This window comes from Ovis aries, chromosome 1 (genome assembly GCF_016772045.2).
Source record: "Ovis aries strain OAR_USU_Benz2616 breed Rambouillet chromosome 1, ARS-UI_Ramb_v3.0, whole genome shotgun sequence".
NCBI classification, from domain to species: Eukaryota; Metazoa; Chordata; class Mammalia; order Artiodactyla; family Bovidae; genus Ovis; species Ovis aries.
In genome coordinates, this window is record NC_056054.1 from 105,747,441 (window position 1) to 105,769,880 (window position 22,440).

At 47.5% G+C, this 22,440-nt stretch overlaps 3 protein-coding genes and 1 long non-coding RNA gene across 28 annotated transcripts in view; 2 read left to right on the plus strand and 2 right to left on the minus strand.

Annotated features, from left to right (window-relative positions):
- Positions 1 to 1,939, plus strand: part of DAP3 (death associated protein 3) — a 44,049-nt gene extending 42,110 nt beyond the window's left edge. For 8 of the 15 annotated variants that reach the window (XM_012182796.5, XM_042255205.2, XM_042255212.2 and 5 more), the window contains 2 exons: positions 562 to 679; positions 1,577 to 1,939. In XM_012182796.5, the coding sequence (XP_012038186.3) occupies positions 562 to 679; positions 1,577 to 1,662 (204 nt within the window). In that variant the 3' untranslated portion in view covers positions 1,663 to 1,939. Of the gene's footprint in view, positions 1 to 561 lie in introns of all 15 variants that reach the window. The other 7 variants (XM_060414998.1, XM_060415012.1, XM_060415023.1 and 4 more) reach the window with 1 other exon arrangement.
- A 1,347-nt stretch (positions 1,940 to 3,286) lies between these two features.
- LOC132659748 (uncharacterized) lies at positions 3,287 to 9,995 on the minus strand. The gene is made up of 2 exons (XR_009600507.1): positions 9,555 to 9,995; positions 3,287 to 8,717 (listed from the first exon to the last, which is right to left on the minus strand). It is a non-coding gene; the product is annotated as an uncharacterized LOC132659748 (long non-coding RNA).
- A 230-nt stretch (positions 9,996 to 10,225) lies between these two features.
- Positions 10,226 to 14,467, plus strand: MSTO1 (misato mitochondrial distribution and morphology regulator 1). The gene is made up of 14 exons (XM_004002593.6): positions 10,226 to 10,347; positions 10,457 to 10,592; positions 11,089 to 11,158; positions 11,253 to 11,328; positions 11,599 to 11,653; positions 11,740 to 11,878; positions 12,064 to 12,181; positions 12,259 to 12,393; positions 12,497 to 12,649; positions 12,940 to 13,071; positions 13,144 to 13,328; positions 13,559 to 13,663; positions 13,748 to 13,860; positions 14,078 to 14,467. Exons 1-14 carry the CDS (start codon positions 10,264 to 10,266, stop codon positions 14,293 to 14,295), a joined length of 1,719 nt encoding a protein of 572 aa, XP_004002642.3. The 5' UTR covers positions 10,226 to 10,263; the 3' UTR covers positions 14,296 to 14,467.
- Positions 14,339 to 22,440, minus strand: part of GON4L (gon-4 like) — a 105,504-nt gene continuing 97,402 nt past the window's right edge. For 10 of the 11 annotated variants that reach the window (XM_060414927.1, XM_060414919.1, XM_060414924.1 and 7 more), the window contains 7 exons: positions 18,959 to 19,102; positions 18,733 to 18,852; positions 17,475 to 17,588; positions 16,711 to 16,921; positions 15,603 to 16,230; positions 15,410 to 15,512; positions 14,339 to 14,857 (listed from right to left, as the gene is read on the minus strand). In XM_060414927.1, the coding sequence (XP_060270910.1) occupies positions 14,708 to 14,857; positions 15,410 to 15,512; positions 15,603 to 16,230; positions 16,711 to 16,921; positions 17,475 to 17,588; positions 18,733 to 18,852; positions 18,959 to 19,102 (1,470 nt within the window). In that variant the 3' untranslated portion in view covers positions 14,339 to 14,707. Of the gene's footprint in view, positions 14,858 to 15,409; positions 15,513 to 15,602; positions 16,231 to 16,710; positions 16,922 to 17,474; positions 17,600 to 18,732; positions 18,853 to 18,958; positions 19,103 to 22,440 lie in introns of those variants that run through there. The other variant, XM_060414928.1, reaches the window with a different exon arrangement.

Here is a 22,440-nt window from a genome sequence, read left to right on the forward strand (position 1 = left end):
GGAGAAGGGAAAGGCTACCCACTCCAGTATTCTGGCCTGGAGAATTCCAGGGACTGTATAGCCCATGGGGTTGGAAGGAGTCAGACAGGAGCCAGAGTCTAGTTCAAATACTGTATTCACAAGCTGGTTTCTGCTAGCTTCCCTTCTCCCTTCAGTGTTACCTTTGAACTTTAAAGCACAATTTGATTCATTTGTTTCGGTTTATATGCCATTCAGGGTCTTTTCCCCCAGTCCTTGTCATTTTGTTTATTTTTTGTTTTGGAGTATATGAACTATCAAAACTACTGCTGACTGTTGAAGTTAGAACTGCAAAAAGTTGAAGATGTATACGTGTATGCGAGTATACTCTCAGATAAGTGGCACCCCGTCGCCCCTGTGTCTCAAGCATTATCTCTTTTTGAAATATACTGTGTGTGGCCATGTAGAACAACAGTAACCAGCCCCAGAGAATGTGAAATCAGGTAGAACAGAGCAAAAGCAAAGCCCTTACCCTCAAGTGTTTGAATAAATACCAATTTGTCACTTAACGAATACTATTTCTTTATCCTTTTTCTTCTCCAGGAAGGATTTGATACCCTGGATCCCTTTATTCCCATCCTGGTTTCCAATTATAACCCAAAGGAATTTGAAGCTTGTATTCAGTATTATTTGGAGAACAGTTGGCTTCAGCATGAGAAAGGTCAGTTGCTTAATTTTTCCTCTCACAGAAGAACCCCACTGAGTCAGACCCTTGATCTCTTCTTCCCTCTGGAGCAGCCTGTAATTTGTTTTTCATCTCTTTTCCCCTTTTATCTTGATCTCTTCCTGGCTGATTAGATGGTAAAGAAAGTGTGAGATTGGAGGGTGGTTAAAGTCTAATTTATATGAGACATGTCTCTCCCAAAACGCTTGCATTATTCTAGAAAAAGGTGCTCATGCTAATAGAGGGGCCACTGGCAGAGCTTCCAGGTGCTTGCTTGCTGCCACACTCTCGCTGCTGCACTTACTCAGCACTCAGCAAACCTGGATTCAGAGACCTAGATGCTGGGACACCCACAGAATAACTGAAGCCGTGTGAGAAGTTACTCCAGCACCAAACCAAATTCTTGCTAGACCTGTCCTAGTATTTGCTTATCAAAGTGTTTCCAGCTGCTCATTTTACCCTTGCCCTTAGTTCTGGGGGTGTGTGGGATGGGGGGTGGAGGAAAAATAAAGGTTGTTCTGTCACTAGATAATAGAGAATTAACTGCAAATTGGGATGGGTTTTAGAGGAATAAGGGGGAGTGTATAAAGTCACTGCAGCATGATGAGTTAGGAGGCACAATGGTGAGGTTTCACAAGAGCCCTTCAAGTCCAGAGTATAGTATTGGAACAGAGGGAGGGTTAGATGCTGGTTGCAGGAGCAGACAGAAAAGAAAATTATGCATAGAAAAAATAATACTGGGGGGGGGGCAGAATAAAGGGTTTAGAAATGAGGTCTTGGGAGTATTAATTACATCAGAATATAACTTGGATAACGTGGCCTCTGGCTGAGGATTTTGCTGAGTGACAGTGCTGCAGGAGAAATCTTCCAGTTATCTGTTTGGTTCTATTTTAGCTCATACAGAAGAAGGGAAGAAGGAGCTGCTGTTCTTAAGTAACAGGAATCCTGGGCTGCTGGAGCGGCTCTGTGCCTACCTCTAAGCCCTGGTCACAAAGTGCGTGGAAGACGATGGATGTTTCTTTAATGGACCAGTCAGATGGGAAGCCCCACGGTATACAAGAAGAGCAGCCCGGCGCTGCACGCGGGCGCCAACAGGACTGCAGTCAGCTCCCAGCCTTTGTTGCCCAGTGGGTTCCTTGTAAGGGGCCCGTGCTGGCAACAGGATGTCCTGAAAGCAACGCCGGTTTATTAGCTGTGGGTTTCACATTTTAAATAATCATGTAGCTTTTCCTTAAAAATTAAATTATGTTTCTTAAAGTGTTGTGTTATAAGATGGAAAGAGCCTATTTGCAAATGGCCAAACTGAATTTCTTTGGCATTCTGCTTGTTGAGGCTCTGAAGAGACTCAATTCTACAGAAATTTTCCAGTCCTTATTCAGTTTATGAGATTGGGACTCACAGCTTGACTCATCTCTCCCAGACCATTCACTTCTTTACTTTTATCATGGTCCCTAAGAAGTTGCCTCAAACTCCAGCTGAGTCTGGCAGCTTTGTATGGTACAGCCCCTTTCTACAGCTTCCTGAAAGAAGTAAGTTCTAAACCCCCAGAGTAGGGGTCCCCAACTGTAAGGACCTAATGCCTGACGATCTGAGGTGGAGCTGATGTGATACGAATAGAAATAAAGTGCACAGCAGGGCTTTCCTGGAGGGCCAGGGGCTAAGAATCTGCCTTGTAGTTTGCGGGACACCGGTTCAGTCTCGTCTGGATCCAGCATGCCCCTGGGCGACAAAGCCTGGACGTCACAACTACTGAGCCCGCACTCAAGAGCCACAGCTGCTGAGGCCGAAGCACCTGGAGCCTGTTCTCTGCAGCGAGAAGCCCTCGCGCCCCAGTGAAGAGCAGCCCGCACTGACCGCAGCTAGCGAAGGCCGTACACGGCCGCGAATGAAGTAAAGCACAGTGTGCTTGAATCCGCCCAGATCTATCCTGCCTCCCCTTCCGCCGTGGAAAACGCTGTCTCCCGTGACACTGGCCCCTGGTGCCAGCAAGGTTGGGGCCACTGCCCCATGGCACACACTGCGTGGAATAAGTGTAGGCTTAATCCGAACAGTAATAGAATAGCAGTGTCCGTTACCAGCTCTCCAAGATTCGAGAAAACAGAGGCTCACATCAGTTTCAGAAGAGTCTGATTCTCTCACCAGGTCCACGTGGCTGGTTATAGAGAGTCAGAAGTTTGATTCCCACTTTTGGGGCTTTCCCAGGTGGCGCTAGTGGTAAATTCAGGTTTACCATGAAACCTTGCCACCTGCCAATGTGGGTTAGATGTAAGACATGCCAGTTCGATCCTGGGGTCGAGAAGATCCCCTGGAGAAGAGAGTGGCAACCCACTCCGGTATTCTTGCCTAGAGAATCCCGTGGACAGAGGAGCCTGAAGGGCTACCGTCCATGGAGTCGCACAGAGTCAATCACGACCGAAGTGACTTGGCACAGCCACTTACTAGCTATCTGTCTTACCCTATTTCCTTCTCTAATTTTACCTTATCTCTGTTTCACCTTATGTAAAGGTAATAATAATGCTAAACTTTCAGGGATTTTTTGAGAATTAAATCACATATATGTCAAGTGCCTCACACATAGTGGGTCTGCATTAAATGAGAGGTAGCTTCCATTTATAACTTGGATTTTATTAATGCTTTATTTGAAAAATTACTATGATAGAGTCTGAATGTATATCAGCATTTTTCACTAGAGAGCCAGCTGTCCCTACCCAAAACCACCTCTTAAAGGATTCCGTATCAAAAATGAAACTCCATCCCTGACCAACCCCCAGGTTAGCTAGACTGATGGTATAGCATCAGACAGCACCTTTACAGAGACTGTTTAACCAGCTGCCACAACTGGAAAGCTTGAACCCATTAACAAATCCTTTTTATTTATGGTTCTGCTTCTCTGACTGATGCACCTCCCAAGCCTTGAGATGTGCCTTTTCAATAGCTCAAACGGACTTCCTCCTCTCCATCCTTATTACAGAACCCACCACTTTCTTGTTTGAGTTGCTATTATCATTTGCTGATTTGTTTCTCTGCTCCTAACTACTCCTGGCTCCTCCCTCCAGCCCATCTTTCACCGGGCTCTCAGTGAGCTTCCTAAACAGCACACCATGCGGTTCCCCTAATGCCATTCAGCAGCTTTACTATGTCTTTATTTTTGCCAAAGACCCTAATGCTGGGAAAGATTAAGGCCAAGAGGAGAAGGGGGCGGCAGAGGATGAGATGATTACACAGCATCACTGACTCAGTGAACATGCGTTTCAGCAAACTTGGGGAGGTGAAGTGAAGGACAAGGAAGTCTGGCATGTTGCAGTCCCTGGGGTCGCAAAGAGTTGGGCATGACATAGTAACAGAACAACAACAATGGGTTACAGAGTTCAAACCATACAGAAACATTTCCTCTCAGCTCCCTACAAGCAACCAAATTCTAGAGAAAAAAATTCTAAAAAAAAAAAAAAATTAACACAATAGTGTACTTACTCTTTTATACCTTGATGTTTCTGCATATCTTGGAAACTGTCGATTCTTCTAGTAAATCCAATGCCTGCTCTAAGGAATTTAAAAAGAAAAGGAAGGAATCCCCTGGTGGTCTGGTGGTTGTTAAGAATCCGCCTGCCAATGCAGAGGGCACAGGGTCCGTCCCTGGTCCAGGAAGATTATACATGTGAGGGGCAGCTAAGCCTGTGCATCACGACCACTGGGCCCGCGCTCTAGAGCCTCTGCTCTGCAGCAGAAGCTCACGCGCTGCAGCTAGAGGACTGTGCACAGCGACGAAGCCCTGGCACAGCCGATACAGAGCAAAAGAAAAGGAAGCAGGCAGCACACACAACCTCCAAGAGGCACACTGGCACAAGGTCAGCAGCCACTGACAACATCCTAACCACACCAGGAGAGGGGCTGCTGCGATAAAGTCAGCAGGGCGACTAGAGCACTGACACTGCAGCCTAGCCTGACAATGGCAGCTAGCCCCGAAAAACTCCAGGGCTGTCACTTCCCTCCCAAAGAAGCAAGATGTCACCACACTTACCTTAGCAGATGGTTACTGGTCAGATTGCAAGCCTGATCCTTCACTGCACATGAGGCTGGGAAATACTTTCATCTTTGGAAGGCCGAGCTCAGAGTCAATATGAGGCTTCCCTGGTGGCTCAGAGGTTAAAGCGTCTGCCTGGAATGCGGGAGACCCCGGTTCGATCCCTGGGTTGGGAAGATCCCCTAGAGAAGGAAATGGCAACCCACTCCTGTACTCTTGCCTGGAGAATCCCATGGAGGGAGGAGCCTGGTAGGCTACAGTCCATGGGGTCACAAAGAGTCGGACGCGACTGAGCGACTTTACTTACTCATTCCCTTTAATGAGTGTGGAATGGTATACTATCATTTATGTACAAAATCGTTATGGAAGAATTGCATCATTACTTTTGCAATTTGTTAAATACGAATTCATCTTTTTCCAAATACTCTATCAGCTACCCTATCCAGTCCCCTTTGCTTCTTCAGATCCTTCAGACCTGATCCTCATGCACCAAGTTTTACTGTCTCCCTGCTAAGCCTGCTGCACAGCTGGTCTCTTGGGGCTTTTCTTCATCACTCAAGGGGACTGAATTAGAATCAAAAGAAAGAACCAAAACTATCTTTACTTTTAGGCAACATACTCCTAGAACTAACATCTGCTAGAACTAAAAACAAGTTCAGCAAAGTCACAATACCACAAGATTACAAAAACCAATTGTATTTCTCTATACTAGCAATGAAAAATCCAAAAATGAAATTAATAAAGTAATTCTGTTCTAAAAATAAAGTACTTAGCAACCTGAACAAAAGAAGTGCAAGACACACACCAGAAACTATAAAATATTACTGAGGAAATTTTTAAAAATCTAAATTGATGAAAAGACAGTCTATGGTCATAGATTGCAAGTCTCTGTAGTGTTAAGATATTAATTCTCCCCCAAAGGGAACCATAAATTCAATACAATCAATATTAAAGTTTCAGTAGGCTTTTCTGCAAAAATTGACAACCAATCTAAAGCTGATATGGAAATAAAACCAAAGTGATTTTTTAAATGACCAAAGCAGGAGGACTTTTCCTATTTTCAGAATGTAATCTAAAACATTATAAAGCAATTATCCTCCAGTTAAAAATAAATTTTTAAAAAAAGCTACAGTAATTAAAGGACATTCCTAGTAGTCCAGTAGTTGAGAATCTACTTTCCAATGCAGAGGACATGAGTTTGATGCCTGGTTGAGGAACTAGGAACCCACATGCCATCCTAAGCTCACATGCAGCAACTACTGAGAAGCAGCAACTACCCATACACCACAGCTAGAGAGAAGCCCACAGGCTGCAACTGACACCTGATGCAGCCAAATAAACTTTTAAAGAGGTACAGTAATTCAGATGAAGCGGCACTAGCATCAGTCCAGTTCAGTTGCTCAGTCGTGTCCGACTCTGTGACCCCATCAACTGCAGCACGCCAGGCCTCCCTGTCCATCACCAACTCCCGGAGTCCACTCAAACTCATGTCCATCGAGCCGGTGATGCCATCCAGCCATCTCATCTCTGTCGTGCCCTTCTCCTGCCCCCAATCCCTCCCAGCATCAGGGTCTTTTCAAATGAGTCAGCTCTTCACATCAGGCAGCCAAAGGACTGGAGTTTCAGCTTCAGCATCAGTCCTTCCAAAGAATACCCAGGACTGATTTCCTTTAGGATGGACTGGTTGGATCTCCTTACAGTCCAAGGGACTCTCAAGAGTCTCCTCCAACACCACAGTTCAAAAGCATCAATTCTTCGGCGCTCAGCTTTCTTCACAGTCCAACTCTCACATCCATACATGACCACTGGAAAAACCATAGCCTTGACTAGACGGACCTTTATGACAAAGTTATATCTCTGCTTAATATGCTGTCTAGGTTGGTCCTAACTTTCCTTCCAAGGAGTAAGGGTCTTTTAATTTCATGGCTGTAATCACCATCTGCAGTGATTCTCGAGCCCCCAAAAATAAAAGTCAGCCATTGTTTCCACTGTTTCCCCATCTATTTGCCATGAAGTGATGGGACCGGATGCCATGATCTTCGTTTTCTGAATGTTGAGCTTTAAGCCAACTTTTCCACTCTCCTCTTTCACTTTCATCAAGAGGCTCTTTAGTTCTTCTTCACTTTCTGCCATGAGGGTGGTGTCATCTGCATATCTGAGGTTATTGGTATTTCTCCCAGCAATCTCGATTCCAGCTTGTGCTTCTTCCAGCTCAGCGTTTCTCATGATGTACTCTGCATAGAAGTTAAATAAGCAGGGTGACAATATACAGCCTTGACGTACTCCTTTTCCTATTTGGAACCAGTCTGTTGTTCCATATCCAGCTCTAACTGTTGCTTCCCAACCTGCATACATGTCTCTCAAGAGGAAGGTCAGGTGGTCTGGTATTTCCATCTCTTTCAAAATTTTCCAGTTTATTGTGATCCACACAGTCAATGGCAGTAGCATAAAGGAAGACAATGGAACAAAATTGAGAGTCCAGAAACAAACCCTTATATGTATGGTCAATTGATTTTCAACAAAGACATCAAGCCATAATTGGATATGTACATGCAAAAAAATGAATTTTGACTGTTACCTCACATCAGACATCCAAAATAGATTACAGACCTAATGTAAAAAGTAAAATATAAAACATTTAAAAGAAAACATGAAGAAATCTTTATGACTTTGAATTAGGCATATATTTCTTTCATATGAAGCTGTGATCTATATAAAAATTAGGCAAATATCTCTTCCACAAGAAGATGTGAGCTGTACAAATCCAATTTGATAAATTGGATTTTATCAAGATTTTAAAACTTATTTTCACTGGGAAAATGAAAAGACAACCCACAGATGGAGCCAATATCTGTAAATGCTATTTCTGATAAAGGACTTTACCCAGAATATATACTGGGTAAATTCCCTCATTAATAAGAAGATAAATAATTTGAATAGACATTTCTCTACAGAAGACATATTCAGTAGCTGACAAGATAATGAAAAAATGCTCAACATCACTAGTGATTTAGGAGCAAATTAAAACCACAATAAAATACTACACACCCACTAGAATGTCTACAAATTCAAAACAACAACTAAGTGGTGGGAAGGATGTAAAGAAAAAGGAACCCTTGATCAGAATTCGCTGACAGTCCAGTGGTTAGGACTCCACGCTCTCACTGCTGCAGGCCCAGGTTCAACCCCTGGTCATGGAACTAAGATCCCACAAACTGTACCACACAGAAGGGGAAAAAAAAGAACCTCTAACATTTCAAGTGCCAATATAAAATGGAAATATCACTTTGGAAAACACTTTGGCAGTTCCTAAAACTATTAAGCATGAAGCTTTCCCATGATCCAGCAATTTCACCCCTAAGTATTTACCCTAAAGAAATCAAAATATGTCCACACAAGAGTTGTGTTCAAGCAGCATGAAACTATTCATAGCAACATTATTCATAACAGCTTAAAAGTGAAAATAATCCAACTATTCATCAACTTAAAAATGGATTACCAAAAATGAGCAAAATACTAACACATGCTACAACATAGGAACTCAAAAACCTTACGCTGAGACTCCAAACACAAAAGACCACCTTTGTATACTTACATGAAATGTCCAGAAATGCAAATCTATAAAAGCAAAAGTAGATCAGTGGTTACCTGGTGTTAGGGGTAGGAACAGAGTTTACCTGTAATCACACAGGAAAAATCTTTGGGGGATGATGTAAAACTGAATTATGGTAATAACTGCACAGCTCTGTATTTACAAAATCAAACACTTAAAACGGATATAAATGACACCTCAAATCATTTAATGTATATAAATAACACCTCGATAAGGGTTAGAAAAACAAACAAACTGCAGACTTCTTCCTTCCCTCTACTGTTCACTAGGTTCATACCTTCCTCAAGGTCCGAGACTCCCAGCCTCCTCTGGTTCCCTGTGATATTTCCACACCGGCATTTCCCTGACAAAGCACATATATGTATACTCCCATCTTGGTGTTTGCTTCTGGCCTATACTGTCTTCAAAATACAAATTAAAGTTACAAGTGAAAAAAAAAATTATACCATGTAAACACTAATCAAAAGAAAGCTGGTTCATCTATATTACTATCAAAACAGCATTATTTGAGAAAAAGAGGGATAGTTTGTAATGGTGGAAGTTTCAGTCCATCAGGAAATGTAAAGTAGTATGTATCAATAACATAGCCTAAGAAAACAAAAACTGACATGATATTAACTGAGTTAATATCATTCAGTGGGAGAAGATATTTTCAACACATATAACTGACAAAGGTCTTGTATTCAGAATCAAATACCCTACCAACAGATGAGACAACCCAAAAGAAGCATGAGCAAGAGACTTGAACGCGCTCCACACCTCACAAAAGTGACTATTCTAAAGGTGATGAACATCCAAAAAGATGCTCTCTCAATCTCACCGATAATCAAGAAAATAAAATCAATGGTAATGACAAAAAATTTTTAATGTCGGCAAGGTTATGGAGCATCACCTGAAAACTCTCTATACTGCTGGTGAAACTGTAAATTGGTAAATTTAGAGACGTTTACCATTTACCATATCCAAACATATCCATCCTCATGACCCAACAATTACACTCCTAGGTATATACGCAACAGAAATATGTGCATGTCCACATGCACAAGAATGTTAACCGTTGCACCCAATAGTTCCAAATTGGAAACAACTTCAAAGTCTATTATCCGCGGTGAAATCATTTGAGGTATAATCATAAGATGGAATTGTGACGCAATGAAAATGAACTACTCTAGGTATATGTAAGAACAGGGAAGAATTTAACAATACTGAGCAAAAGGCAGATGCAAAAGAATACGTACTCTGATTACATAACAGATAGACAGAGCGAGCGAGTCAGTCCGCAGGGTCAGAAGTCAGGAAGGCTATGACTTTTGGACTGAAAAAGAAAACGCATGTGAGGCTTTAAGTAAGCGTCTATTTCCTGTGCTGGGCTCTGTCATGCCGCACTCTTTGCGACCCTTTGCACTGTAACCCGCCAGGATCCTCTCTTCATGGGGTTTCCCAGGGGAAAGAATACTGGAGTGTGTTATCATTTCGTCCTCCAGGAGTCTATTTTCTGGCAAGGTTTTATTTTTGCCTGAGGCGCTATTAGCCAGCATTAAGTATCCTCTGAAAGAAGAAACAACAGCTGCAAGAGCCGCAAGGAGTATGTATGAGAATCTTCAGTGAGCAACGCCAGGGAGCCCACAGGAGACGCAGAACCAAAAACTCCGAACCAAAAACTCTTCAGCGTGGCGCTTGAGCACGCATGCCTACAACTTCCGGCAAGCGCTGATGGGCCCCGCCCCTGGACGACAACTGGTAAGCAGGACTGGTCCACGCTAGGAAGAGGCGGGGTATAATAAGCGGGGTCTTTAAAGCCAACGAATCTTTTATCCTATGGGAAAGGATGTGTTTATGGACCAATAGGACGCCTAGGATGAGGCCACACCCACATCCTGCTGAGCCAATCCGCAAGGAGCAACGGTGGGCAGGGAGCGGCCGCTCTACTCAGCGGAGCAGCGCGGCATGGCGGGCGGGGCTCGGGAGGTGCTCACTTTGCAGTTGGGACATTTTGCGGGTTTCGTGGGAGCGCACTGGTGGAACCAGCAGGTAAGGTCTTTTGGCCACCTCCGCTGAGTTTTCCAGGTCTCCAGAAGTCCTCGCTTCTGGCCTGTTCCTCTCGCCGCCCGAGTCCAGTCCTTCCTCTGTGCCTCCCCAGGATGCTGCGTTGTGCAGGCCGACCGATGCCAAGGAGCCGCCGGGAGAGCTGTGCCCCGACGTCCTGTACCGGACCGGCCGGACATTACACGGCCAAGAGACCTACACGCCGAGACTCATCCTCATGGATCTGAAGGGTTAGGTGGTGGCCCGGGTCAGCCAGTTACCAGTGTTCCCCTTCGCGTGTGGAGTTTCTAGCAGCGGTTCGCGTCAAGATCCTCCTCCTATGCTGGCCTGTGGGACTAGAGATGAGGAGCCACAGGGAGAGCTAACCACAGTATGCCGACACCTGAGGGGACGCAAGAAAAGAAACTATTCCGTTCAAGAGCTGTCTCTCGAATGGGCTGCTTGTCCCTGGACAGTGTGATGCTCAGCGCTGTGGCGCTCCTCTAGAACCGCTGGTTGTAGTCTTTGCCCAGGTTCCACAGCTAATAACTAAGCTGGGAAATGAAGGATGGAATCCAGATTTTCCTAGGCAAGGGTTTTTTCTAGCCCATGTATATTACGAGAAGGCCTGGAAAGGCCCAGTGCTGGAGTGAGGGTGTCAGCAGGTTATCAGGTGATGGGAGGAAGGTTAGCTGCAGGACGGGAGGGGCTGGGATTTACCTAACATTGCTTATTATTTCTGTACAGGTAGTCTGAGCTCTCTAAAGCAAGAAGGTGGACTCTACAGGGACAAACAGCTAGATGCTGCCATAGCATGGTATTTGTGATTTGGGAGAGGAGGTGGGAAGGAGCGCAGGAAATTGCAGAACTCAAGGAAGCTGACACTATGCCCAATTTCCACTTTCTTTCAGGCAAGGGAAGCTCACCACACACAAAGAGGAACTCTATCCCAAGAACCCTTATCTCCAGGACCTTCTGAGTGCAGAGGTGAGGACCTCTGTCCTGAACTTGTAAGCCCAGTGCTACAACCAGAGTGCCTCCACTTGGGCAGAGAAAAAAGAGAATTTTGGTCACTTTCAGTGCCCTCAAATGGTATTTTAAGAAAAAGCACTTTTTCCTCCTAAAGGACTGACTACTAGAACAGGAAGGCGGTTACAGGGTGTGGCCAGCCAAAAAAAAAGGGGGGGGGGGGGGAATAAATCAGTGTTTGCCTCTAGACTGCCTGGACCTAACTGTAGATTTTCTCACCCCTCCCAGGGAGTGCTAAGTAGTGATGGTACCTGGAGGGTCAAATCGATTCCCAATGGCAAAGGTGAGACTTCTCCAGGGACTGCAGAATGGGGAACTGGGCAGTGCAGGAACACAGAGAAAGGCACACTGCCTCTGTTTTTTCTTCAGGTCTCCCACCATTCACCAACGGTAGGACTCCAAAACCAGTTATGCCCACAGAGGGCAGTATCAGAGTCTGGTCAGACTTCCTCAGAGTCCATCTCCACCCCCGGAGCATCTGTATGATTCACAAGTACAACCATGATGGGTATGAGCTGTGGTGGTGGTGGGGTGCGGAGCTAGAGGCTGTAAGGCAAGAATTTGGGTCCCCACCAGTGTCAGATGAGGCTCTTGAGGCCATCTTCCTTGCCTCCTCCAAAACAAGAGACCTTAGGCAGAAATACCAAAGTGGGGGAGTCCTGTTAAGTCCCAGACTGTGGTTTTGTGCGGCAGGGAGGCAGGCCGCCTGGAGGCTTTCGGCCAAGGGGAGAGCATCCTAAAGGAACCCAAGTACCTGGAAGAGCTGGAGGACAGGCTGCATTTCTACGTGGAGGAGTGTGACTACCTGCAGGTAGATGAGGGGCACGGCGGGCAATAGGGGAGAAACCACCCTCATCCTGCCCACTTCCACCTTTCACCTCTCTCCAGGGCTTCCAGATTCTGTGTGACCTGCATGATGGCTTCTCGGGGCTGGGTGCCAAGGCTGCGGAGTTGCTACAAGACGAGTATTCAGGGCGGGGAATAATCACCTGGGGCCTGCTCCCTGGTCCGTACCGCCTTGGGGTGAGTAGCTCTTCCGGGGTGTGGGGGGAAGAGCCCCAGGGGGAAATGAAGGAATTTAGTGAGAACATTGGTTAAAACAAACTGCTGTCACTTCTTTCACCAGGAGCTGCAGAAAAACATCTACCGTCTGTTAAACACCGCTTTCGGGCTGGTGCACCTGTCTGCTCACAGCTCTCTGGTCTGCCCCTTATCCTTGGGTGGGAGCCTGGGGCTGCGACCCGAGCCGCCCGTCAGCTTCCCTCTCCTGCAGTATGATGTAAGACCCGATGCTCTTGTTCTGACTTACAGCTAATGAAAGGGCACCACACACACAGACACACACGCTCCCAAATTTACCTGCTGCTGGATCTGTTTTGAAGCCTCATCTTGAACTCGGCCCTGATGTGGCCTCTTAGATGACACTGTCCTATGCTAGTCCAGCCCGGGGCCAAACACACGCCTGCTCTGTCCCAAGGCACACAGACCCCTCTGCCATTACTACTCTGCTGACACAGCCTCTTTCCTACACCCAAAGGCCAGGTGCTTTTCTTCATATCCTCTTTACAGGCCGCTCTGCCCTTCCACTGTGGTGCCATCCTGGCTACAGCCCTGGACACAGTCACTGTTCCTTATCGCCTATGCTCCTCACCAGTTTCCATGGTCCATCTGGCTGATATGCTGAACTTCTCTGGGAAAAAGGTATGAAGCTTTGTGAAGAGCTGGGTCAGAGCTGAGAAAGGCTCTATACCTTGATTTCTTCCTTACCTTTAGGTGGTGAGCGCAGGAGCAACTATCCCCTTCCCCTTAGTTCCAAGCCAGTCCCTCCCTGATGCCCTGATGCAGCTTGGCGAGGCCACCCCGTGGACCCCACTGTCTGCATGTGGGGACCCTTCTGGAACATGCTGCTTTGCCCAGTCGGTGGTGCTGAGGGGTCTAGACAGAGCACGCCACACCAGGTAAGGACTGGCGGTCCTCAGGAGCCCTTGTCAGGCTTCTGGTCCACATCCTTTTCTCCCTGGTACCTCCGGACGGCCTAATGGCACCGCCCTGCTCACCTTCCCTCTGACACACTTATTAGTAAGTCAGACTCTGAGCATCCTATCAAGCTGACCACCTGGGAATGTAAGTCCTGGTTTCTCATTCATGCTGCCCCAGAGTAAAGGCGGCTTTGGCTTTGTTTTGGCAGCCAGCTCACCCCCGGGACGCCTCTGCCCTCCCCACTCCATGCGTGCACCACTGGGGAAGAAGTCTTGGCCCAGTATTTGCAGCAGCAGCAGCCTAGAGTCAGGAGGTCAGTAGACTGCTTGCTCCTCTCCTCCCAGACCTCAGACCTCCCTTGACTTTCTCTCACTCGCTGCTGTTCTCTCACCCCCAGCTCTTCTCATCTGCTGCTGACTCCCTGCAAGGTGGTCCCTCCTTACCCCTCCCTCTTCTCCTCAAGCCTCAGCCAGCACGGTTCAGTTCTGGACGGTCTCCCAACAGGGACAGGTATGTAGCAGGTGAAGAAAACCCAGAGGTTTTCAAGCATGAGAGACTTTTCCAGTATCCCTTCATGGATGAAGGTCCTGGGGAAGTGCCCAGGTTACACTCCTTATTCACTCTGTGGTTCCCTGTATGCAAGGGAGACAGGACACTGTATAGCTTACTATACAGTCAAGCCTGCCAGAGCCCAAAGAAGGACAGCTGCCATCCTCTCTCCCCGCAGCGGTGGAGAGCATCCCAGTGCTCGGGGCCCTCTGCTCCTCTTCCTCCTTGAACCGGGCCCTGGGGGATTTGGCCAAAGATCTCTCCAAACTCGACCTGCGGCGCTGGGCCAGCTTCATGGACGCTGGGGTGGAACAGGATGACCTAGAAGAGACGCTGCAGGAACTGCGCAGCCTGGCCCAGTGCTACGAGAGCGGCGGCGGCAGACTCGTGGACTAAAGCTCCGAGAAGAGGAGACTAGTTTACAATGAAAACTGCTGGGTGCAGGGGCTCAGTGTCTTGGGACTGGCTACACCAACACACACGTTTATTACATTTAGAAACACTGTGATCAGATCACACAACAATAAATATGTACCATCAGACAGAAAAATACAACACAGAAAAGGAACTGCGCCCACTCTCCCTCAATGCTCTTTACAACTATTTCTAAGGTCTTCATAAAAAATGCACAGGGTGGCAGGACCGTGCGGCCCCCAGCCTGCCTGTCACTGTCCCTGGCCCCTGCCCCTCCAGCTCCGCAGACTGAACTCAAGAACTGCAGGAGCGAAGCGCAGCGCCCCACCCTCTCCCTGACCACCAGGGTGCCCAGTGGGCTCCATCCTCGGAGGGCGCCCTCACACTCCGGGTCTCACTCGTCCAGCTCTTCCTCAGACAGAAGGTCCCCATGGTCAGACAGCTGGTCTGTGTTGCTGGTACTGGTCGCGTCGTCCTCGTCCTCAGAGCTGGCCTCACAGGCTGTGTGGAAGAGCTGCATGAGTTCTCGGAAACGGTGGGAAACCTAGGAGGAGAGTGAGGGCCTTGACGACACCCTTCTTAAGTTAGTGACATGTTAACATTTACCACCCACCCGCGAATGCAGGAGACATAGGTTTGATCCCTGGGCCAGGAAGATGCCTGGAGAAGGGGATGGCAACCCACTCATTGCCTGCAAAATCGCACAGAGGAGCCTGGGAGGCTACAGTCCATAAGTGTCGGATACGGCTGAAGCTCAAGTGAGCTATATGATACACCAGCATGAACCATCTGGTTTGCTGCACACCGGCTGTGAGGGCTGAGTCCTCCTTACAAGATAAGGAAACTCGGGTCAAGAGGCTAAACACTGCCCAAAGTCACATTCCTTCTAAAAATTAAAATGCATTCTGGGGCTCCTTCCTCAAAAATGCCCTTTGTCTTCTAGAGCCACTGCTATCCGTGCTGACAAGCCCAGGTCTTACTCAGAGCAGAACTTTACAATCCCGAATCATATCTTAGTTGGCCAAGCCGCCCTCCTGCCAAACCCTTCCTTGGTTCCTCTAGGGCTTGAAGCTCTAGCAGGGCCCACCCTGCTTACCTCAGTAGGGGTCTTATTTCCCAGCTGCTGGGAGATGACACTGAAAGTCTGCGGCTGTGCTCCCTGCTCCTGGCACATGGTCAGGATCACGCGGTCGGCTTCCCTGGAACCCACACGTGGCGATCAGTCTTAGTCAGGAAGCGGGCGTGCCCCACGCGCTTTCCAAACGCACACGTCCCCCATCCATACCTACCTCGTCCACAGCACCACCTTTTCCCCAGTGGAGCTGACCTTGCTGTTGTTGGCACAGACTGTAGCTTCTGTGGCTTTCGCCTGCAGCTCCCCCGCTGGGCCCTTGCCCTGTAGTCCACTGTCTTTGGCCAAACCTCCTCTAGGGGCTATAGGAGAAGTCTCTGCGGTGTCAATTCCTGCTGAAGAAACTCCACGGAGAGGGGATACCCTGTCTGCTGTGGTCACCCCAGCTCTGCTGGAAGGCAGCCAGCTCTCCTGTGTGTCTGCCTTCCCAGGCACCTGTCTTCTCCCGAAGTCTCCAGTCCTTGAGGAAACAGGACTCAGGAAGGAGGCAGGGGGTTCGACAGTTCCAGGCAATTTCTCAGTTTCAGAAGCATCCCAGGGCATGGATGGTTCCAACTCAGCCCCTGGCTTATGGCCCTCCCCCTCATACTGGGGTCTGGGGGATGCCCTGGGGCCGGAGAGAACTGCAGGCCCAGCCTGGTTACTCCTGACAGCGCACAGCACAGTTCCAGCTGTGGAGGGAAGCTGAGGAGTCTCTGGTGAGCAGGGTGGTGGCGGGCCATCAAGGAGCTGGTCTGTAAAAGTCACTTCTTGAGGGGACGGCAAAGTGCTCCCCGCTGCCAATCCTGTTTAGGAGGAAAATAAGGACCTAAGGGTCACACTGCATCTAAGGACTACAAATTACCATAGGGTCACTCTGGCAAACTACTGTGCTAAAGTTGTGATGTACAAGAGTGAGGCGAGGGTAGGGGCTAGAGTTGTTTATATAAAGTCCGCTGCCAAAGCTGAGAACGGCTGAGTCTTTAGAATACAGATCGTAGAGGATCTGCAGATAAGCAGAAGGGGTCCAGGGATGGGAACACAAGAAGAAAAGGCTGGATCATGCGGATGTTAAGCACTCTTAATTCTACAAGAGGACTGAGGCCACAGGAGAGAAAGTTAAGGCTAGACAGAAGAGTTTCCTACTGGTTTATTAGTAAAAGAGGTGGTAGTCTATCCCTGAAAAGACTAATATTTCCCAGGCTCAAAGACATTCCTGCGTGAAGTATGTGAGAATGAGACAGAAATAAAGGGAGAAAGGCTGGGCTGGCAGTCGGATCACTCACCTGCAACAGGCATCTCTCCCTTCCTGGTACTCCTGCCAGTCCTGCTCTGGGTTGCCTCAGTGCTGTCTCGCTCCTCTGGGGCTTCCTCCTCCATCACGTCCTTGCCCTGCCCAGCTTCCTTAGCACCAGGCGTAAGACTGGCCTCTCGGTGGGGGCTGCTGCCCACCAACTCATGGGGCTCCTTGCTCTTGTAGGATTTGCTGTCACAGACCTGCAGGGATGGCCTTCTGGGTCAAGGGTCTCCTGACCTCTTTTGTCTTGGGGGCTGACCACAGAAAAAAGCCCTGCCATGATGCTCAGCAAGTCAAACAACATGCATGCCTGCTCCAAGGATTTTCAAGGGCCCAAAATAGAGTGCTGCATTCTACCACTCCTCCTCCAACCAAGGACTGTATTTTTGCTGGCAACCAAGCCTAGAGAACCAGCATTACCTTTCGACCATTTCCCTCACACATGTTAGTTTCATTTAAAAAAAGAAAATCTTAGAGGGAAATATATGAACTGGTTGGTATTCTTCCCTATTTCAAAACTTTACCTAAAAGATTCCCCTTAAAAAGAAAAATCTGTTACATATATTTTTAAAGATTCTATTTATTTGCATACACACACTAATGAGTATGTATACAGCGTATTATTTATTCACATGTCATCTCTCTAGGAATTCACTAATGCACAGATCTGGGGCAACGATACCACACACAGCAGAGCCACCTGGGGCTTGCCGCAGCGGCTCTGGTGCCCCCGGGCGCGAGTTCTCTCCTCACCTTGCTGCTGCAGCGGCTACAACTTCTCCTTTTGCTCTTCTTCATCTTGGAGTCAGGACCCCCCTCATGACAGGAGCAGGCACAGTCCTTGGCCCCATCTGGCCACTCGGCCTCCTAGGAGACACCTGGGCTTGGTTAGCTGGCAAACATTTTTGGCACCAAGAGGGAGCCGAGTTGTGAGCCATCGGAACAAGCTTGCCCCTGGACCCCTCCCCTGCTTCCTTTCTCATTTATTATATGCCATTCCTTCACACTGCCTGGGGAGATGAATGGCCAAACTCAATTAAAGCCTACTGTGCATCCCTGAAACAATCCTTAAATGACCCAGAGGCTGACGGATCCCAATTTCCCAGAAGCTTCAGGAGATGTTTAGGTGGACTGCAACCTGAGGCAAAGTCACTGGAGAGCTCCGGCGTGGGGTGTGACCTAGTCACCCGTCTGCCTCTGTTTCCGTCTCCCTGTGCCTGGAGCTCTCCCCTCTCTTCCAATCCCCTTGAGAGAGGGCTTTGTACGTATGGAAGGCTCACTCAATGATACTCTCTGTTCAATAAACCCAAGACAGAAGTACCGTTATTATCCCCATTAACAATGAAGAAAGTGAAACAAAGATTAAATAAATTGCCCAAGGTCATGAAGGTACTAAGAAGTGGTCTTCCCCAAGAAAGAGTACAAGGCGTGTAGTAAAGGGACAGGGACCAGAAAAAAACTACTTCCTGAAGAGAACAGAGAGCAACGAGTACAAGCGGGCTCTGGAGCCAGACGACCCGTCCCTGATCAAACATGAGACCCTGGGAACGGCCCCTCTTGGCACTTCAGTGTCCTCTTCTGTAAAATGCAAAAAAAAAAAACAATCTTTTCACAGGGTCACTGTGAGAATTAACTGAATAATCCATGTAAAATACAGGAGATATATGATGCTTTGGGATACGGCTAGGTATCAGTCATTGTCATTTCTAAAATGAGGAATCCTGGTTCTATTTTTCCCAAAGAACAGAAAGGAAGACCCAAGGGCAAGAGAAGCATCTCTGAGCCAGAGAAACAGATCCTTCTAATGGTTAATCACGGCGGGACCTCTTCAGCCACTGCACTGTTCTTCCCATGGGCCCGGGGCGTGCTGCACGGCAGCCTGACCTGCCCTGAGGTTCCTGCTCCACGGCCGCCTCAGCTCACAGCGGCTTGGCACCACCCTGTGCCAGAGAACCACTCAGACAGAAAATGCAAGGCTTGACTCAGGATAATCCCCAACAACCAGGCGTACCTTATCGTGATTCTGGACCCCAATCTCTTTCCTTCTTTTGTTCTTTGAGGCTGTGGGTATCTTGGGAGGTTCCTCTTCCTCTTCCACATCAGGCAGTGCCACTTCTTCAAAGCCATCAAACTGGGCAGGAGTCGGTGCAACTCAACAAAGACTCTGGGCAGAGTCCCTCCCACATATGACCCGACCTTCCCCCTTGACGCCCCCACTGCGGCCGCACGGCCTATACCTCATACTCCTTCTCCTCGGTCCAATTGATCTCTTCAAAGTCACCCATCCGGCTAGCTGCTGGGCGCAGATGGTCAAAGAAGACGGAGAACTCGTCCTGTAGGTGGTCATGGCCCTTGAGGAGCTGCCACATCTGCGTCTTGAGCTGGCGAGAGTTGCAGAAGGAAAGAGGCGTTCTCCAGAGCCTCCCCAGCCCAGCGCTCCAAACCCACCCATACACTCCTGAGGCCTGCTTTCCTCATCCACTGGGAGACGCACAGGAGACGCTCTTTGGTTAGGAACTCCCAAACTCCCTGTCCCTCCTTGCTTGTCTGCACAGGAGCATAGGCATACCTCGATTTAGTGTCTTTGCTTCACTGCGCCTCAGATACAGCATTTTGGTTTTTCTTTTCTTTTCTTTTTTTTTTTTTTTACAAACTGAAGGTTCATTGCAACCCTGGGTCAGGAAAGTCTATCAGCACCAATTTTCCAACATTATCTGTTCATTTTGTGTCTCTGTGTCCCATTCTGATACTTCTCAAAATATTACAAACTTGTTTACTATGTCTATAATGGCGATCTGTGATCAACGACCTTTGATGTTACTATTGTAATTGCTTGGAGGCAATTACACGCATCTCATCCAAAATAGACAGTGGACTTGTTCTGTTCTGATTGTATGTGTTCTGATTACTCCACTGACCCAACAGGTTTGCCATCTGTCTCCCTCTCCTTGGGCCTCTCTATTCCCTGAAACACACCAATATTGAAATTAGGCCAATTTCACTTGAATACTTAGGGCCAATCAGCCCTGGGATTTCTTTGGAAGGAATGATGCTAAAGCTGAAACTCCAGTACTTTGGCCACCTCATGCAAAGAGTTGACTCATTGGAAAAGACTCTGATGCCGGGAGGGATTGGGGGCAGGAGGAGAAGGGGACGACAGAGGATGAGATGGCTGGATGGCATCACTGACTCGATGGATGTGAGTCTGAGTGAACTCCGGGAGTTGGTGATGGATAGGGAGGCCTGGCGTGCTGCAATTCATGGGGTCGCAAAGAGTCGGACACGACTGAGCGACTGAACTGAACTGAAAAGGCCTCTAAATGTTCAATGGAAAGGTACAGACGCATACCTCTCCCTTTAAGTCAAAAGCAACAAATGATTAAGCTTAGTAAGGAAGGCACGCCTAAAGCCAAGGCAGATTGAAAACTAGGCCTCTTGTGCCAAACAGCCATGAACGCGAAGGAAAAGTTCTTGAAGCAAATTAAAAGTGATAAGAAAGCAGAACAGCTTTCTTGCTGATATGGAGAAAGTTTTGTGGTCGAAGATCAAACCAGAAGATCAAACCAGTGACAACACTCCATTAAATCAAAGCCTATTGCAGAAAAGGCCTTGTTGTTGCTTAGCTGCTCAGTCCATGTCCAGCTCGATGCCACCCCAGGGACTGACTGTAGCCGCCAGGCTCCTCTGTCCATGGAGTTTCCCAGGCAAGAATACAGCAGTGGGTTGCCATCTGTTTCTCCAGGAGACCTTCCTGACACAAAGGTGGAAACAGAGTCGCCTGCGACTCTCATGCTTGGCAGGTGGATTCTTTACCACAGAGCCACCTGGGAAGCCCCCAAACCCTAATTCTCTTCAATTTTATGAAGGCTGAGACAGGTGAAGAAACCTGCAGAAGCAAATTCTGAAGCTACAAAACGTGGTTCATAGAGTTTAAAGAAAGAAGCCATCTCTACAACATGAAAGTGTAAGATGAAATAGCAAGTGCTAATGTAAAAGGTACAGCAAGTTATCCAGAAGGTCTAAGATAATTAGCAAAGATGGCTACACTAACAACAGATTTTCGGCGTAGAAAAAGACTTTTATTGGAAGAATATGCCATCTATGTCTTTCATAACTGACAGGAAAAGTCATATCTGACTTCTAAGCTTCAAAGGACAGGCTGACTCTTTGATTAGGGGCTAATATAGCTGGTGACTTTAACTTGAAACCAATGCTCATTTACCATTCCAAAAATCCCACGGTGCTTCCAAACTACGCTGAATCTACTCTGCTTCTGCTAGTTTAAATGGAACAAAGAAGCCTGGATAGCAGCACATCTGTGGACAACACGGTGTGCCAAACATCTGAAGCCCACTGTTGAGACCTACTACTCGGGAAACAATCCTTTGAGAACATTATTGCTCACCAACCATACACCTGGTCACCCAAGAGCTCTGATGGAGATGGACAAGGAGATCAATGTTTTCGTGCCTGCTAGCAAAAGAACCATCATGCAGCCCATGGATCAAGGAGCAATTTCTAATTTCAAGTCTCAGTACTTCAGAAATGCATTTCATAAGGCTACAGCTGACACAGACAGGGATTCCTCCATTGGATCCGGGGAGAGAAAACCGAAAACCTTCTGGAAAAGATTCACCATTCTAGATACCATTAAGAACATTTGTGCTTCACAGGAAGAGGTCCAAATAATAAACACTAACAGGAGTTTGGAAGAAGTTGATTTCAACACTCACAGATGACTCTGAGGGGGTTCAAGATTTCAGTGGAGGAAGGAGCGGCAGATGTGACAGGAACAGAATGAGGACTGAAAACAGATGCGGAGCCTGAGGAAGGGATTGAATTGCCGCAGTCCCACACAAGACCCGAACGGATGAGAAGCTACTTCTTGCAGAGGAACAAAAAGAGGTTTCCTGAAATGGAATCTACTCCTGGTGGAGCTGCCGCTATGAAGACTGTTTAAATGGCAACAAAGGATTGAGAACATCACATAAACTCAGTTGCTAAGGCAACAGCAAGGTTTGAGAGGGTTGACTCCAATTCTGAAAGTTTTACTGTAAGTAAAATGCTACAGAGAAATCATTCATGAAAGGAAGAGTCCATCAACGGGGCAAACTTCATTGTTTCAGGAAATTGTGGGGGCTTCCCTGGTTGTCCAGCGGCTTAGACTCCACACTCCCAACGCAAGGGGTCCAGGTTTGATGGGTGGTCAGGAAAGCAGATCCCACATGCTGCAACAAAAGATCCCGCATGCCACAACTAAGACCAGGTGCAGGCAAACAGATATTTTTTAAAGAAAGAAGGAAAAAAAAATTGCCACATCCACTCCAATCTTCAGCAACCACTACCTGATCAGTCAGCACCAACAATACTGAGGCAAGACCCTCCAGCAACAAAAAGATGACAACTTGCTAAAGACTTGGATGCTGATTAGCATTTTTTTTGGCTGTTCTGTGCAGAATTCAAGATCACAGTTCCCTGACCAGGGACTGAACCTGTGCCCTGTGAAATGGAAGCTTGAGTCTTAACCACTGGACCACCAGGGAATTCACTAGCATTTTTTTAAAGCTGAAATATACTTGATTTACAAATTGTGAACATTTTTAATTAACGTATGTACATTTTTTAAAGCATAATGCTGCTGCGTGCTTAATAAACTATGGTTGGGCTTCCCTGGTGGCACTGCGGGGAAAGAACCCGCCTGCCAGTGCAAGAGACACAA

Excerpts from the sequence above, each read along its gene's own strand:
- MSTO1 (XM_004002593.6), top strand. The coding sequence starts at position 10,264 with ATGGCGGGCGGGGCTCGGGAGGTGCTCACTTTGCAGTTGGGACATTTT. Across the intron at positions 11,879-12,063 it reads CACAAGTACAACCATGATGG|GGAGGCAGGCCGCCTGGAGG; the intron begins GTATGAGCTGTG and ends TTTGTGCGGCAG. Across the intron at positions 13,664-13,747 it reads CAGCAGCCTAGAGTCAGGAG|CTCTTCTCATCTGCTGCTGA; the intron begins GTCAGTAGACTG and ends TCTCACCCCCAG.